The sequence below is a fragment of the Zosterops lateralis genome (genome assembly GCF_965231275.1).
Source record: "Zosterops lateralis genome assembly, chromosome: 17".
In the NCBI taxonomy this organism is placed as follows: Eukaryota; Metazoa; Chordata; class Aves; order Passeriformes; family Zosteropidae; genus Zosterops; species Zosterops lateralis.
In genome coordinates, this window is record NC_139777.1 from 4785806 (window position 1) to 4801821 (window position 16016).

Genomic DNA, 16016 nt, shown 5'->3' on the forward strand with positions numbered 1-16016 from the left:
CAGCCGTGGTGCAGTTTCCCCAATAACAGGAGTTTTCTTAACTGATATATTTTCCCCTTTATTTCTGCTCAGAGGAAACAAAAAGCCAGCCCAGTGTGAGGGTGTCAGTTCTTGGCCCAGGGACTGTGTGAAAAGTGAAAAGCTCCTTGCATTTACATTTAGATGGAAACAACATGTGTCAAAGGTGTCCAACAGCTCCCTGGGTGCCAGGGGCCTGGTGCTGGGATGGGCCTTGTCACTTTGTGTTATGCAGACAGCATTTTTCCATCTGAAATTGAATCATATTGGCAAAATTATTCCTTTCCTTGAGACAATTGTAGGGTACGGAGAAAAGCATGAGGTGTCTCCGTGGATGAGATTTGGGACAGCTGGGATGTGGGGTTGAGCAGTGTCAGCTCTATTTTCTGCCTCACATTCAAATTACCCCTGTGGGCAGGGGACCCTAGGGTCACCCACAGTCCTCAGTGTCACCCTGGTGCCCTGCAGGTCCCCCCACTGAGGCCACCAGCCACAAAGTGTGGGTGCCCAGGGGTGTCCTGGGAGTGGCAGGTGGAGCCCAAATTCAGCAGCATCACCTGGGATGGTCCCTTTCCTCTCAGCATTCCCAGGGTCATGCAGAAGGTAGTGAGGTCAGGGGGGACCCCACCAGCCCCTAGAACATTCTGTTTGCTGCTCCCACAGCCATCTCAGGGGATTTCTGTGTCTGTGGGCTGGGGCTGCTGGTAGGGGGATATTGTTTATTGCCTCCCTGCTCATCCCTGTCAACAACAGCAGAACAGAGGATGGACTTAAATGCAGCCACTGAACTATATTTAATTTGTGCCAGAGCCTGCAGATGAGGAGCTGGGTCACGAGAGGCTCTTATCAGCCTGTGGAAGGGCTCAGCTCTTTATCAGGCAGTGGTTTCACTCCCTGCTCCTGCAGTCCCAAATAGCTGAACACAGGCACGTAAGCACCCAGAGCTTGGGGCTCTTTTCTCCTCTCAGGGGTTGGTGTTTCACCATTTGCCCTGTTCTGAGCCCCTGAAGTCCTCGATGAAATCCTTCCCTTTCCCTTAATGAAAGAGCTCCTTTCCACCTTCTGCTCGAACCGGGAGGGAAGTGAAGAGCTTGGAAACACCAAGTTTCAGAAAAACTTCTCAGCAGCACTGAGGTTTTCACCAACACCGGCGCGTTCCCAGGAGCCGCCGCTGACACCGCGCGACCCAAACGGGGCTGATTCTTTTCATGTTTTGATGAACTGAGATGCTCTTCCCCCTGGGGCCCGTGTGCCTGGTGATTCCAGGCCTCCCATTATTTACTGTGACAGTGTGCCAGCTCCTGTGCCGTGGCCTGTCGCAAATCATCCCTCACCTTGTCACCGCCGCCGTGGCGATTTCACAGCTGGCAGCTTCAATCACCGTGGCTCTGCTGCTCCCTCCTCTCTGCCCTGTGATGGCTTAGGAACAGCAGGAAGGGTTCCTTCCCAGCTGGGAGGGCTTGGAATGTGATGAACGTGGGTGCAGGGTTGAGTTGGTGTCGTTGGTGTGCAAGGTGGGCAGTGCTGGGTCCATGGAGCTGGAGCTGTGTGGGTTGTGTCAGATTGTAAATCCTGGGATGGTTTGGGTTGCAGGGACCTCAAAACTCATCCTGCCATGGGCAGGGACAACTTTCCCTAGCCCAGGTTGCTCCAAACCCTGTCCAGCCTGGCCTTGGACACTTCCAGGGATGGAGCAGCCACGGCTTCTCTGGGCACCCTGTGCCAGGGTCTCAGCATCCCCACAGGGAAGAATTTCTTCCCAATTTCCCATCTATCCCTGTCCTCTAGCAGTGGGAAGTCATTCCCTGAGTCCTTTCATTCCCTATGTCCTGTCACTCCATGTCCTTATCCAAAACTCCTCCCCAGCTCTCTTGGAGCCCCTTTAAGCCTTGGAAGGTGCTGGAAGGTGCAGTTCATGTTCACAGGTGCCACAGGGCACGGTGCAGGTAACCAGCCCCAACAGGCCCTGGGAGCACTTGGGGCGAGGGTGGGATGGTTTAACAGTCACCCCAGTGGCAGCTCAGGTGCCGTGTCGGGTGGCAGGCCCTCACCTGGTGTCCCCTGTGCAGGAGCAGCAGCTGGCAGAGCTGGCCGAGGTGAGGCAGGTGCTGCAGGCTGACCTGGGCACCTCCATCCGCCGCATCGCAGACCTGCAGGTGGCCCTGGAGGGGCTGCGGGACAGCGATGACAGCGATGCTGAAAGGTGAGGAACAGGGGGTAAGGGGGGCTGGAGGGGCTCAGCTGCTCTGTGAGGGGAAGAGGCAGCTCTGGGCAATGCCAGGGTAGTTTCATCTCCTCATCCTCACCTGTTTGCGCTGTGTGCATGAGCAAAAAGTTTCGTGTTAATGGAAGGTTTCTTGGAAAGTGTCACCCTTGAAGTCATTCCAAGTGGCCCACCTTAAAATGAGCAAGAAGGGTGAGAAGAGCCCCATTTGTACACAGTGATGGTTCATGGAGTGAAAATCCTACTTTGATCATCCCCAGGAGCTGGAGGAGCCAGTGAAACTGGGTGATTGGGTAGAGGGTTTTACTAGGGGGAAAAAAAATGAGGAAAGAATTCCAGCGCATTTTTCAGGTGTTATTTCTAAAGCTCTTCAATTTTCCCCTCTGCCACGCAGCTAAAGGGGCATCATGACAAATGGAGACAAAGCAGATAAATGAGTTTAAAAGAAAAAAAAATAAGAAAAAAAAAAAAAGCTGAGGTGTGTTTGTCATCAGTTGCTCTTGCTCTGTGTGGTGATTAAACCAGGGAAGGGTGAGATAGAAACCGTGAGCTTAGACGCTCACTGCTTCCCAAAAAAAAAGAGTGATTTCCCATGCAGCTGATGCATCAGTGGAGGTGAGAAGTGTTTCCCGGCAGGAATGGCAGCTGCTGAGCAGGAGCAGCTCGCTGCTGGTGTGTTCTGCTCCCTCCTTTTTCTCCTGTTTGCAGCACCGTGTGGGGAGCAGGGAGGGGTCTCCAGCCCTACTCCCTGTGGCTGTTTTGGGAGTGTTCCCCTGCTCAGCCCAGCCCCTGCCCAGGTCACACCGGGGTGGGTGCAGTCGTTGTGGGCAGTTTTGCAGCCCGTGGTGTGTTTGGGGTCCCCAGGAGGTGTCACTGACCCTGTGCTGTGCTCCTTTTGCAGCGTGCAGACGGCGCGGGAGTCGCTGTGCTCCAGGAGAGACGCGTAAGTGATCCCAGGGGGTGATGGTGCCCAAGGACAGAGCCCCTGCCTGCTTCTGCCACAGCTCATGGGCCACCAGCTGCTGCACTGAGGGGTCACAAACCTGTGCCTGTGGCAGCTGCACGGGCAGGGCTCACACTGGCATCCAGATGTGCTGGCATTGTGTGCCCCACCGACCCTCTCCTGTTCCCTGAGAGCTCTGGCTCTTATCCCAAGGGATGTTTCCACTCCTCTGGGCTGTGCTTTGAGAGGTGATCTGTGACTTTGAAGGAAAACTGTGATCCTAAAGGATTTCCTTCACTACACCTGGTCTGGGGGCTCCTGGTGGCTGGGCTGGGATAGCTCTGGCGCTGGGGGACCCCAGGGGTGCACAGGGCCCAGTGAGGTACCCAGGGTCACAGCAGCTCTGTCGCTGCAGTTCCAGCCCTGGGGAAGTCCTGGGGTGTGTAGGGCTCTCTGGGGTGCCTGGGGTCACACTGGCTCTGTCACTGCAGTTCCAGCCCTGGGGAAGTCCTGGGGTGTGTAGGGCTCTGTGGAGTGCCTGGGGTCACACTGGCTCTGTCACTGCAGCTCCAGCCCCAGGCACAGCAGGGTTTTCCTGCCCAAGATCTACACAAAATATTTGAGGAAATAATGAATGGCAGCAACAATGGCACAAGGACCAGGCTGCCTGGAAATGTTTCTTTTCTCTGTGCTGGTGCCACAAACCAGCCCAAGCAGAGCCCACCAGCTGGAGCTGCTGTGGTGGAGGTGTGAGGACTCCCTGCTCCGTGTCACCATCACAGTGACCCCTCCTGCCTGCACCTGCAGAGCTGACAGGTCTCTCTCCTGTCCCCTCAGGGATGCCTGCTCCACTGTTAGCTCTGTGCTCAGCCTGGAGCCCACAGAGAGTGTCAAGTCCTGGCCGAGTTCCTCCACAGGCTGGACATCCCTGGCCAGTGCCAGCGTGGCCGGGAGCATCTCAGCACCTTCCATCGGCAGCCGCAGCACCCAGAGCCTCAGGTAAGGGACCCCCAGCCCATCCTGGGTGTCTTGGGGGGTGCTGAGATGTGGGGGCCCCCTCTGGACTCTCTTGGGACATGCAGAGTGGAGCTCAGCAGGACCTGTGGTGTTTAAGGTCAAAACATCAAATCAAGGGAGGCAGTCGCTGCCACGCCATGATCAGTCAAACACCAGATGAAAGTCGCCACATCAAAAACATGCTTCAAGCAGGAAAATATCCCTTGATGTATTCTCTGGAGATAATTTAAAGAGGCATTGCAGCCTATTTGAGGATTTGTATGCCATATGCTTGCTGCTGAGGGAGGGGAATGCATTTCTACCCTTCTAATATCAAATATGTTAATTTTTGATGGTGATGGGCTGGGAAAGAGCTGGAGAGGGGCCCAAGCACCTGCACGGCCCAAATGTCCCTGCTTTGCTCTGTGGGTGCCCAGATGCCCATCCTGAATTGGTGCCCATCAGAGGGACCACCCAGTCCAGAGAAAAGCTCCATTTCTGGGTCACAGAGAAATGGGTTCTTTGTGTTTCATGTGTGAAACAATGACATGGGTTGAGTCTGGAAAAGCTCTGTAAATCAGGGTCTGGGGCTGCATTGTGGAGGGAGGTGGTGAGGATGGAGGAGGGTGTCAGATCCCCTTGAAAGTCTGTGAGGGCATGAGGCAGGGATGGAGTCCTGGGGCAGGGAGCAGAGTGGGCTCCAGAGAGCATCATCCCTCTGTAGGGAAAGTGGAGAAGGTGCCAACCATCCCAAGTGAGGGTGGGCAGGGCTGGCAGTGCCTCTCCTTGTGCTTCAGGGCCTCCTCACCCTGCTGCTTTCCCAGGGATGGTGTCTCAGGATGTGCATCACCATTTTCCCAGTTTTTCTCCCCATAACCAGGTGCCAGGCTGAAGCTGGGTACAGCTCCCCACAGCTCCCACTTGCTCCTTGCAGACGTGTAGGTAGATGCTCCAAGGTGACAGAACTTGACAGGATTGTGGAGCACAGTTTCACAGCAGATAATTAGTAATTATCTCCCTGCTCTGATTCTGGTGAGCTCTGTCCCCACGGCCCCCGCCTGCCTTGTACAGGAGAGTCACTGTTGTCAGAACTGCAGTTCTGAAGAGCAGTTCTCTGGCAGGAAACACCCTGGGTGGGCTGGAGCAGTTTGGGGAGGTACAAGGCAGAGTTTAAGAGCGGTCAGGCAGGCAGACACCTGTGGGGAGATCACAGAATCCTGGAATGGTTTGGGTTGGAAGAGACCTTAAAGATCATCTTATTCCAACTTCAGGGACACCTTCCATAGACCAGTGATGAGTGGGAGCCCTGAGAGCAGTTGGCTGGGCTCACTGGGACTTTGCACAATAAATAAGGTCCTTCCTAAGTGCTGCTGAGGAGGCTTTGCTCCAAATGGCCCAGCTGATCATGAATGAATGACAGAAAAACAGGCATTGTGGCTAATATCTTATTTCTGAGCTGAAACACCCTGGATTTATAGTAAAAGATATTCAGGGTTTCAGGTTCAGCACTGGGAGGAGTTTCCTCATGGAAAGGGTGGTCAGCTCTTGGAAAGGGTTGCCCAGAGAGGTTTGGAGTCTTCATCCCTGGAGGTGTCTGAGGAAGGTGGCACTCAGTGTTTTGGACTGGGTGACAAGGTGGGGATTTGTCACAGGTTGGACTCAGTGGTCCTGGATTCCTTCCCAACCTCAGTGATTCTGGGATTCTGGGGTTTGCTGGGCTGCCCGTGGCCCTTGTGAAAAGCAAATTGTCCTCAGCCCTGGCCACAGTGTGACCATCACCCTCTGCCCTGGGGCTTGTGAAGGCACAAATTGCAAATGCTGCTGTGGGAGCTGTGTTTGGCTGCAGCTCATCTGAGATGGAAATAGAGCGAGGAGGGGATGAAATGCAAACAAACAGGAGACGAGAGTGGAGGTAATAAAAATGAGATCAGGGAAACGAGCTCTTCCTTATTAAGATTCCTTTGTCTTACACAAGCTCCCAGTAATGAAAAACGAGTCCTGCTCGTGTTGGCTGCTCAGCACCACATCTGGGGTGTTTGCTGAACAAACAGCTGCCAAGAGCCAGAGGAGAGCGAGGAGCTCTTATCACCCTTGTGCTTACAGGAGGGAGAGCTTTGATTAACGTTTCTTTTAATTCTCTGCCATTTAAATGCCTGTACAAAACGCTGGCCAGCAGAGCTAAGCCTCCATAAATATGACACAGCGCAGGGCTGGAATAAATATGATTTTCTTTTTTTATTAAGAAGCCAATTTAAAAGTTTGTATATTTATTCTGCCCCTTTCCAGGCAGGTCGGGGTTGTGCTGTGATGGGGATTATCCAGAGGTGCAGTCAGAGAGTGGATCCAAAGCCCAGGATCTGCCTCTCCATCCTGCACCCTGCAGGATTGTGGCATCCACAGCCCTGGCATCACCCTGGGATCACCCTGACAGCAATTCCCCTCCCACCTTGGTTCACAAAACCAAAAGCCCTGGTCCCAAGGCTGCCGGGGATCCGACACGTTTATTTTTAACCACGCTTGTGTCAAAGGCAAATCATTACGTGGGAAACTGGGAGCTCTTGTGTAGATGACGATGTGACAAGAAAATCCTCTTCTGACAGAAATGAGGCCAATGTCTCTTCCCTCCCTGAAATGGAGCTGTCTTGGCTTTATTTATGAGCTCCCAGGAAAAGCATCCCAGCCACACTTTCGGCCCTGGTCATGTGTTGCAAAGCATGTGTGGATTTTATTGTATAAATGGTTTCAACTGGTATAATTGTAATCATGCTAATTGCTATGTAATCTTCACTAATTATTGTTGTATGTCATTTGGTTTGGTGTGAATGGCAGATTGCAGAGCTGCCTTGGCTTCCAGGCGCCTCCCGGGCTCAGCATCTTTTGCCTTTTGCTGGGAAAATCATCTTCCATGAGGGTGATGGAGGAGCAGGGCTCTGCTCAGGGCTGGAGGGGCTCATGGTCCTTCCTCCTGCAGCATCACCTTCCTTTGGGGTTGCCTGTGACTTCCTGGGGGCATTCCAAGCCCTGGGAATTCGTGCTGACACATCAGCCATTTGCCAGGGATTTATGGATGAGCAGAGGATGCTGCAGGATGGGACGTGACCGTCTGGCTCTTGTGTCCTGCCTTGTGAGGAGGATGAGGATGAGGGAGACTAGCCATGATTTTGGAGGGGATTTTGGTAGGCATAAGAGAACAGTTAAAGAAACAAATCATGGAATGGTTGGGGTGGAAAGGAACCTTCAAAATCATCCAGTCCCACCCCCTGCCTTGGGCAGGGGCATCTTCCACTATTCCAAGTTGCTCTGAGCTCTGTCCAACCTGGCCTTGGACACTTCCAGGGATCCAGGGGCAGCCACAGCTCCTCTGGGTATTCTGTGCCACCACCCTCCCAGGGAAGAATTCCTTCCCAATATCCCATCCAACCCTGCCCTCTGGCAATTTAATGTGTGCAGAAAATGAGAACTGTTGGGAGAGACCAGGATGCATGGAGCAGTCTTAGCCTTTGACTGGAAACCAGGGCATGGAGAGTGTGAGGTCTCTGCATGGACTCCAAGGCTGTGTGGCCCTTGCCAGCCATGGAAGCTGGAACAATCCCACCTCTGCAGCTTTCACTCCATTTCAGACTCTGAAGGTTTTCACAGAAGCAGTAGCTGCCCGTCATGCTGATCAGGACAATAAATACAGCGTGTTCAGTCCTTGTTCACAGCCCATTAGTGGTTCTCACCTCTCCACTCACTTTTATCTCAGCCTTAAAACCCAAATAAAAACCCTGATGCCGGTGTTTAATTTATGAAAGCCATTCATGCAGCACACAGGTTACAATATTATTTGGAAACGTGCAGAATGAATGGAGCAATTTCTGCACAAAACCTCACCGAAGGATAACACCAGCCATTTAAGTAAGATGCAATTCAGGATCCTAAAATCCAGCATTATTGAGATGTCTCAAACTATTCATCAGCTGCAGTGGGTTCAGCAGCATCAGCACGGGATGGCCCTGAAGGGTGCAGTGATTCAAGGAGATGAAATCTCTGGTTAATTCCTTTTGTGTTTGAATAATAAGATGATTTAGGCTGGTTTAATGAGCAGAGAAAGGTTCCTGGTGGGTACCAGGACAGGAGGGCACCTCTGTGCCCTGGGCTGTGCCAGTGGGCACTGGGAGGCTGGAGTTGCTCCACTGCCTTTTCCCTTCTGCACTCCCACATTTCCCAGCTCTGGAGTTTGTCTCCAGCCCATCTTGGCATGTAAATTATTTCACGGGTCAGCAGAGCCTGGTCTGAGCTTCCCTCTCTGTGCTGGGATTATCTGCTCTCCCCCCATTCCCATGGCAACAGCGGCATTCCCAGGGCAGGAAGCTTCATTACGGCCACGAGCAACTTGAGCGCTGCTCCCTCCCAGAGATGGGTTTGTTTGCTTGGGTTCTGCTGCTTTGCTTTTCCCTGTTCCCTCTTTTTTTTTCCTCCTTTCTTTCCCAAATTCACATCCCAGCAGATTTTCCAGTCGGGTCAGTCCTGGGTTCCCTTGGCTGAGCAGGGATGGGGTATCTGGGAGTGGGGGCAGCTGCCAGTGAGCAAATGTAAGTGCTTGGAGAGGTCGTAAAGTGTCCCATCAGGGGCTTAGTGACACCAGTGACCCCAAACCCAGTGGTGACTGCAGTCCCCCCATCTCTGTGCATCAGGGACACGAGGACAGGGACAGCCTGGCTGGGTGGGACATGAGGACAGGGACAGCTACTGGTGTGGGTCCTCAGGGCTGAGCAGAGGTGGATCCCATCCCAAAGTTTCAGCAGTTTTCTGAAACTTTGGTGGAAGCAACTTTGGGTTTAACAGCACAGGATGCTCCTTTCAGCCCCTCAGCTCCAGCCATGGTGCAGTTTGCCCAATAATATGAGTTTTCTGAACTGATATATTTTCCCCTTTATTTCTGCCCCTTTTTTTTTTTCCCTTCCTGCACCAGCCCTTGTCCAGGATGTGGTCCTGTCTGGCCATGTCCCCTTGCTGTGCAGGCCTTGCCCAGGTGTTGCAGGGCTCCTGCAGTTCAGAACTCTTTGAGCAGCAGCCTGGGTGAAACATGCCCAGCAATAACACTGAGATGTGTCGGGGGTGCGATGCGAGCTGGTTTCATAAAATTTTAGTGAATAATCTTTGGCTTTGACAGAAATAAAATAAATCCTACATATTGCTGTAATCTGTCAAGAAAAAGGATATTTGGAGGTAAGTGCTGGCTTGGCAGAGCTGAAGCTGGTCACACCACACGCTCTCCACCAGGAATTATCTGGGCTGGCTGACCTGGGCTTATTTAAGATAAAAATCCTTGGGCATTGCCCAACTGCTGGATGCAGCAGCAATGAGTTTATCCCGAGACTCCCATGTGTCGTGGTTTGAAAGCAAAACGAGTGAGAGGCTCCAAGTCAGAAATACAATTTAATAAGAAGAAAGGAAAAAAGTAAAAGAAAATAAAATAAATGCAATAATACAAAAGACCACTGACAGAGTCAGAATACAACCTGACCAGGGTGGTGAAAGCAGTCCAGATGAGGTGGTGTTCCTGAAGCAGTGATCCTGTAGAAAGGTCTGGTAGCTCTGCTCCTCTGGGAATCCAGTAGGTAAGAGCTGCTTGTCCTGTCCCAAATCTCAGATTATATCCAGGTGGGAATGCTTGGCTCCTCCCCCTGGGCGGAGCATCTCCCAATAGGATGATGAGTCGTGAAGTGGGTCCTTGATGGCCCATTACACAGAGAGAGCTCCTGGAGGGAGTTCCCTGTGAGTCCTGGGCAAGGCATTGATGGGCCATGAGCAGAAGAGCCCAAAGGAGGGGCCTGGGAAAACACTGCCCCACTTGGTTTAACAGCTCATGAAGATGATGATAGAATAAATACTTTGTGTACATCCTACACTACAACCCAGGACATCATGGCAATGCCAGCTTTTCCCTGCTCAGCCTTGTCCTTGCTGAATGACATCCCGGTCACTGGGAATCCCGGAGTCTAAACTAACACTGGTTTCTGTCATTCAGGGTGAGCAGAGACACCAAGGAGCCCACCCTGAGCCGGCCGCTCTCCTCCCGCAGCTCTGCCCGGCCCGGCGAGGCTGCGGACACGGGGAGGACGGCGAGTCCCCTGCTGGCGGCCAGAAGACGGGAATATGGAAAACCTCTGGCAGAAAAAGAGGAGCTGGAGAGCCCCAAGAAGCCCGTGGACAGGACAGGAGAGATGTCCCCATCAGTGCTGAGGCGCGGCGGTTCCCCGGCTGCTGACGGGCGGTTTCCCAGCGCGGTGTCCCCGCCAGTGCCCAGCAGGAGGAGGCTCTCGGTGGCCTCAGGGCCGGTCTCGGTGGCCTCGGGGCTGGTCTCGGTGGCCTCAGGGCCAGTCTCCAGCTCTGCTGCCCTCTCAGAGTACGTGGAGGAGCTGAGGAGGCAGCGGGGAGCAGAGCGGGAGCTGGGGCTGCCGGCGCTGGGGGACACATCTCCCCTCCCCATTTACCGCACCACCGGTGCCTCTGCCCTGCGCCGCTCCAGGGCTGTCCCAGCGGCCGAGGAACCCCCGGGGAGGCTGGAGGGGGATCAGGCAGGGGAAGGGGAAGGAGCAGGTACCAGCTTGACACGTTCCTCCAGCCTGCGGGGCATGGCCTCGGAGCCGGCCGAGCCACCGTGTTCCCCAGCGCTGAAAAAGGCGTCGAAATTCGGCTCCTACGACTCGCTCCTGCCAGCCCTCGACGGCTCCGGCCGCCGGCCGAGCTCCCCGGCTGCCGGCACAGAGGTGCCGAGGCTGAGCTCCTGGAGGAGCTGCCTGGAGCCGTCGCTGGAGGATGTGGAGCTGGGGAAGGAGCCGGAGGGATTCCTGAGCTCCCTGTCCGGCGATGGGCTGGGCGAGGGGAAGGGGAGCGACCCCTTCAGCTGGCGAATTCCCACCCTCAACTACGAGAGGAGAACCAAGGTGGATTTTGATGATTTCCTGCCGGCCATCCGCAAGTCCCGCTCGGCCAGCAGCCTGGCTAGGCCCCGCAGGGACAGGAGGGATGGACACCGGCCCCTCACCGTGCGCTTCGAGGATGAGGCCATAGCGGGCAGCCTGGAGTCCTCTGACACCAAGGGCACGGCCAAGGGCAGCCCGGCCCCACGGGAAGAGCCCGGGGATCTCTCTGACTCGTCCTCATCCTCTGGTTCCCACCTCTCCTCCCGGAGCACCGACAGCATCAAGCGCCGGCCGCAGGCGAGAGGGGACGGGGAGGGTGCCAGCGGCAGGGCCAGCAGCCAGGGCAGCGCCATGAGCCGCAGAGCCGAGGCCGAAGGCAAGGAGGACGATGTCAGCAGCATCATGAGGAAATACCTGGGCAAAGAGTAAAAGGTAACTGGGCTGCTGAGCCACTCATGGCACGGGCTCAGAGCTGTGGGGACACGTTTGGGATGCTGGTCCCTCAAGCTGCACCAAGGGAAATATAGGCTGGATAGCAGGGAAAAGTTTTTTACAGAAAGGGTAATAAAGTGATGGAATGGTCTGCCTGGGGAGGTGGTGGAGTCACCAGTTCTGGATGTGTTTAAGATTAGATGTAGCACTTGGTGCCATGGTTTAGTTGAGGTCAGGGTTGGGTTGGACTTGATGATCCTGGAGGTCTCTTCCAACCTAATGATTCTGATTCTGATTCTGATTCTGCCTGTGCTGATGCTGGGGAGTGTGTGGGGACAGGGACAGCAGGAGTCCCCCTGCTCCTCCTGGCATGTCAGAGCATCCCAGGGCTGCCAGGGTTGTCCCTCAGGGTCAGTGGCACTGGGACTGGTCCCCTCCCTTGCCTTTGCAGCTTCAGAGCTGCAATGGGGACGCTGCTGGTGCCAGGGACAGCCCCAGAGCTGTCCTCTCCACAGCACCAGCTCAGAATTCACTGGGGTTTCCAAAAACAGCATCCCTCAGCTCCCACCCCTGGCAGATTCATCCCCACAAAGCCCTCAAGCACTCCATCCTCAGAGGCCCAAGTTTCTTTTGGTGATTAGAAATCAGCTCAGGCTGGATGCTGGGGGTTCTCTCTCTGGAGGATGGGGCTCCTGCCTGGCCCAGACATCCTTCCCCCAGTCATCAACAGCCTCCAACACCCACTTGGATGCCATGTCAGGATTGCATCTGACACTTGGAGAATTAGGATTTATTGCTGCAATCCAGGTTTGAAAGCAGAGTCCCTAATGAATGCGCCACAACTGTAATTAAGTGTTTAAAATAGATTAGAAAAACATTTTGTAAAACCATTGCCTTTAGAGTAACTTATTGGATGTCAAGCTGTGACCAAATTGACTAAGCCAACACACGAAGGGAGCGCGTGTTAATAAAACATTTCTTTCCAGGAAGCAAATTTGCATAATGCAACGTCCCACTTTCTGCAGGATTTGTTTCCATCGAGCTCAGCAGCTGGCCCCGACCCACAGTGATGAGGAGCCACATTGGGCACACGGCTCCCCTGCTCCTGGCAGAACCACCTCACGTGAAGAGACTGAAAATGGCTCCACAAAAGTCATGGGATGATTCTTTACAAACTTTTTTGGTCTTGGACACACCGTGTTTTCCTTATGCTCCTGCCCCGTTTCCCAGCTTTGCTCAGGGCCAGCCGCGGGGACAAGGACTTTCCTGTTCTCCTGCAGTTGTTTGACTTGGGAGTTGGTGCTTTAATTAAAACCCAGCGGCTGCCACAGATGCTGAGGATGTGCCATGGCCTGGGAAAGGCCACTCTGAGAGGAGCTGGAGGGACACCAAACCCCTCCTTTGTAACCCAGAGCTGCAGCCCAGGTGTCTCACCCCACGTTGCAGTGCTCAAACATCAGCTGATCTTCAAGGGTGCTCTTGGGTCTCAGTGTGACACCCAGCAACAGCAGAGCTCCGAAGCTTTTATAATTCCACAGGTGTTTGGAGATGGATCCATCTGTGCTTCCATGGCTCCAGCCTGTGGGGGACATCTGGGCACATCCCAGTGGCATGCAAGGCACAAGGTGTGGGGGCAATGGGGGGCTCTATTTAATGTCTGCTTGGTTTTTACACAATAAAATATTTGCTTCTTTGACACACAGGTCCCTTCTTGTTATTCCTTTCCCCACGATGGAAGCAGGAAGTGGTGCAGTGCAGAGCTGGGCACAACCTTCCAAAAAAATACCTCTTTTCTTCAGCCTCACCCTTCTTTCCTAGAAGAGATCCAAATTTGATCAGAGGTTTTGGGCAAAAGGATTTAAGTCGATGCACAAATCTATCCTCTCCATTAAAGATTTCCAAGTCATTTGCTTGGCTGGTGAATTTGCACACAGTCCAGGGAACCCCCTGGGACAGCCACAGGGCAATGGCAGCTTGAAAGGCCGATTGGGCACTGTTCAGCATTTTGTTTTGACTGTTGGATTCTTCACCTTCACTTCTAATACAAAGCAAAGCCTTGCAGCGAGCAGCATTTTCCTTGTCAGCGATGGATGAGGAGCCTGGGGATGAGGGCTCACATCAGCACTTTGCTGGGCCGCCTGTCAGCAATTCCCAGCAATTCCTGAGTCCCGGCAGCTCCGCAGGGCCAGCAGCCTGGCAGGAGGCAGCTCTGCTCAGGGTGACATTCCCTGTGCTCCCACGTGTCCCCTCTCACGACGTGAGCCTCATGCGAGAAGGCAGCAGGATGGAGAAATTGCCTCTAATTAGTTTTTAAATCGGTCTCTCTCTTTTTTTTTAATGATTCTGCTATTTCTGGGAGGAAAAAAAAAATGCAAGTGTTTTTCTCTTTGCAAGTGAGTATTGCTCCCCAGAGGGATTTCATAGAATCAGGGAATCACAGAAGGGTTTGGGTGGGAAGGGACCTTAAAAATCATCCTGTTCCTCCCCCTGCCATGGGCAGGGGCACCTTCCACTATCCCAGGTTGCTCCAAGCCCTGTCCAACTTGGCCTTGGACACTTCCAGGGATCCAGGGGCAGCCACAGCTTCTCTGGGCAGCCTCTGCCAGGGCCTCACCACCCTCACAGGGAAGGATTCCCTCCCAACATTCCATCTCTCCCTGCCCTCTGGCAGTGGGAAGCCATTCCCTCTGTCCTGTCACTCCAAGCCCTTATCCCCAGTGTCTCTCCAGCTCTCCTGGAGCCCATTTAGGCACTGGCAGGGGCTCTGAGCTCTCCCTGGAGCCTTCCCCTCTCCAGCTGAGCACCCCCAGCTCCCCCAGCCTGGCTCCTTGGCAGAGGGGCTCCAGCCCTCGGGACTCTGGTCTGTCCCAAGCCAGCTGGTGGCACCTGAGGGAAGGGACACCAGTGGCACCTGGAGGAGGGACACCCAGGACCAGAAATCCAGTGCTGCCCCACCTTCGGCCTCTGAAATCCGACCTACAACCACTCCTGGCCGAGGTGTCGCTTTGCAGCTTGTTTTTAATCTAATCTCCAAACGTGACATAAATTACTCATTATTTGTGGCTGTAGCAAAATGATTCTTTTGACACAAAGCCTTTGATTTGGAATTACTACAGCGTTGGGTTTGCTGGAAATTAAGCTGTTCCTATTTCAACTTGCAGGAGAAAAGCAGATTTGTGTGTAATACGCTGACTTCTTTCTTTTCCTTTTGCTTTGCAGGACACAAAGGAAATTGCTCTGTCACTTGGAATGGCTGTGCACATCCTTTAATGACAAACCGGGACAAAACGATGCTTGGCCTGGAGCGTTTCAGGCTGAGTCCAGAGAATTGTTTGCCCTTGGAGCAGCCAGAGAGCAAAGCTCATGGATGGTGAGGCCGAGCCATCCATCAGCACTGGCCAGTGGAAAATATGGCACAGGAGGGAAAGCTCTGGCTCCCTGCTCCCCCCGGGATGCTCAGGAGACACGAAACTGATGGCTGAGCCAGCCAGGAGCAGGACTACAGCCATTTATAGCCTGGAGTGGGAGGACAGGAGTTATTCCTGTTGCCCCTGTGTTTTAGCACATTCACCTGCTCTCAGCTTTGCTGAAAGAGCTTTGCCCTGTGCTGCTGGCAGGGATGGAGCTCGTGGGGAGGGAAGTGTGGAGGCTCCATGTCACCCCTGGAGAAGGGAGGGTTCTGCCAGTCAGCTGGGATCCTTCACCTCGGAGCTGGGATCAGCAGGAATGGGAGGGTAAAGCCCCTGGAGCCCAGCACCCCTGTGCCCACATCCCTCCCTCTCCAGGAGGGACAGACCCTGGCAAAGGGAAACATCCCCACATCAAATGCAAAATCATCAAGCAACGAGTCTGCCAAGTCTAATTAGCATAATTAAAGCGTGCTCTTCTCTTCTACTGGCTGTGCCTGTGGAAAGCCTTCCTCAGAGGAGTGATCTCTGTAAGAGCTCCTTCTTTGCATGATGCCCATCACTCAGGATTGAGTGTCCAGAGCCATCCTGCAGCACTCCTGGAGCTGGGACCAGCTGCTCTCCTGCTGGCAGAGCTTCCCTTGGCTCATCACATCCATCTCTCCTGGAGAATCCAGCAGCAGTGTGGGTGAGCTGGGCAGGCTCAGGTGCAATTCCCAATCCCTGCTGAGGTGGGTACCAGGGCTGGAGACCTCCCTGGTCTCCCCATCACCCCCCTGAACCACGGCACCTTTGCAGGAGCTGAGAGTCAAGGAGATTATAGAATTCCTGAGTGGGAAGGGTCCCACAGGGATCACTGATCCAAATCCTGGTCCTGCACCAGACCACCCCAAGAATCCCACCATGTGCCTCAGGTGCTCTGTGGCCTCCTTCAATGCTCTCAGAGCAATCAGGGGACTCCATTTACTGCACTCCTGAATGGTTAGCTCAGTTGTGAGCCTCTTTTCCAGCAATTAAGCTGGTTTTCCCAGCACCTGTATCTGTGAACCCTTGGCATTGACTCCTAACTCTTCTCAGGGGGATGG

General features: G+C 53.9%; 1 protein-coding gene across 1 annotated transcript in view; it reads left to right on the plus strand.

The window, feature by feature from the left end:
* The window catches only part of MYO18B (myosin XVIIIB), a gene marked incomplete at its 5' end in the record, with an annotated part of 56414 nt that extends 43107 nt beyond the window's left edge, over window positions 1-13307 (plus strand). The window contains 5 exons of the mRNA XM_083874185.1: window positions 2088-2221; window positions 3144-3185; window positions 4023-4184; window positions 10195-11524; window positions 12550-13307. Of these exons, the coding sequence (XP_083730311.1) occupies window positions 2088-2221; window positions 3144-3185; window positions 4023-4184; window positions 10195-11521 (1665 nt within the window). The 3' untranslated portion in view covers window positions 11522-11524; window positions 12550-13307. The remainder of the gene's footprint in view (window positions 1-2087; window positions 2222-3143; window positions 3186-4022; window positions 4185-10194; window positions 11525-12549) is intronic.
* Window positions 13308-16016: the final 2709 nt, after the last annotated feature.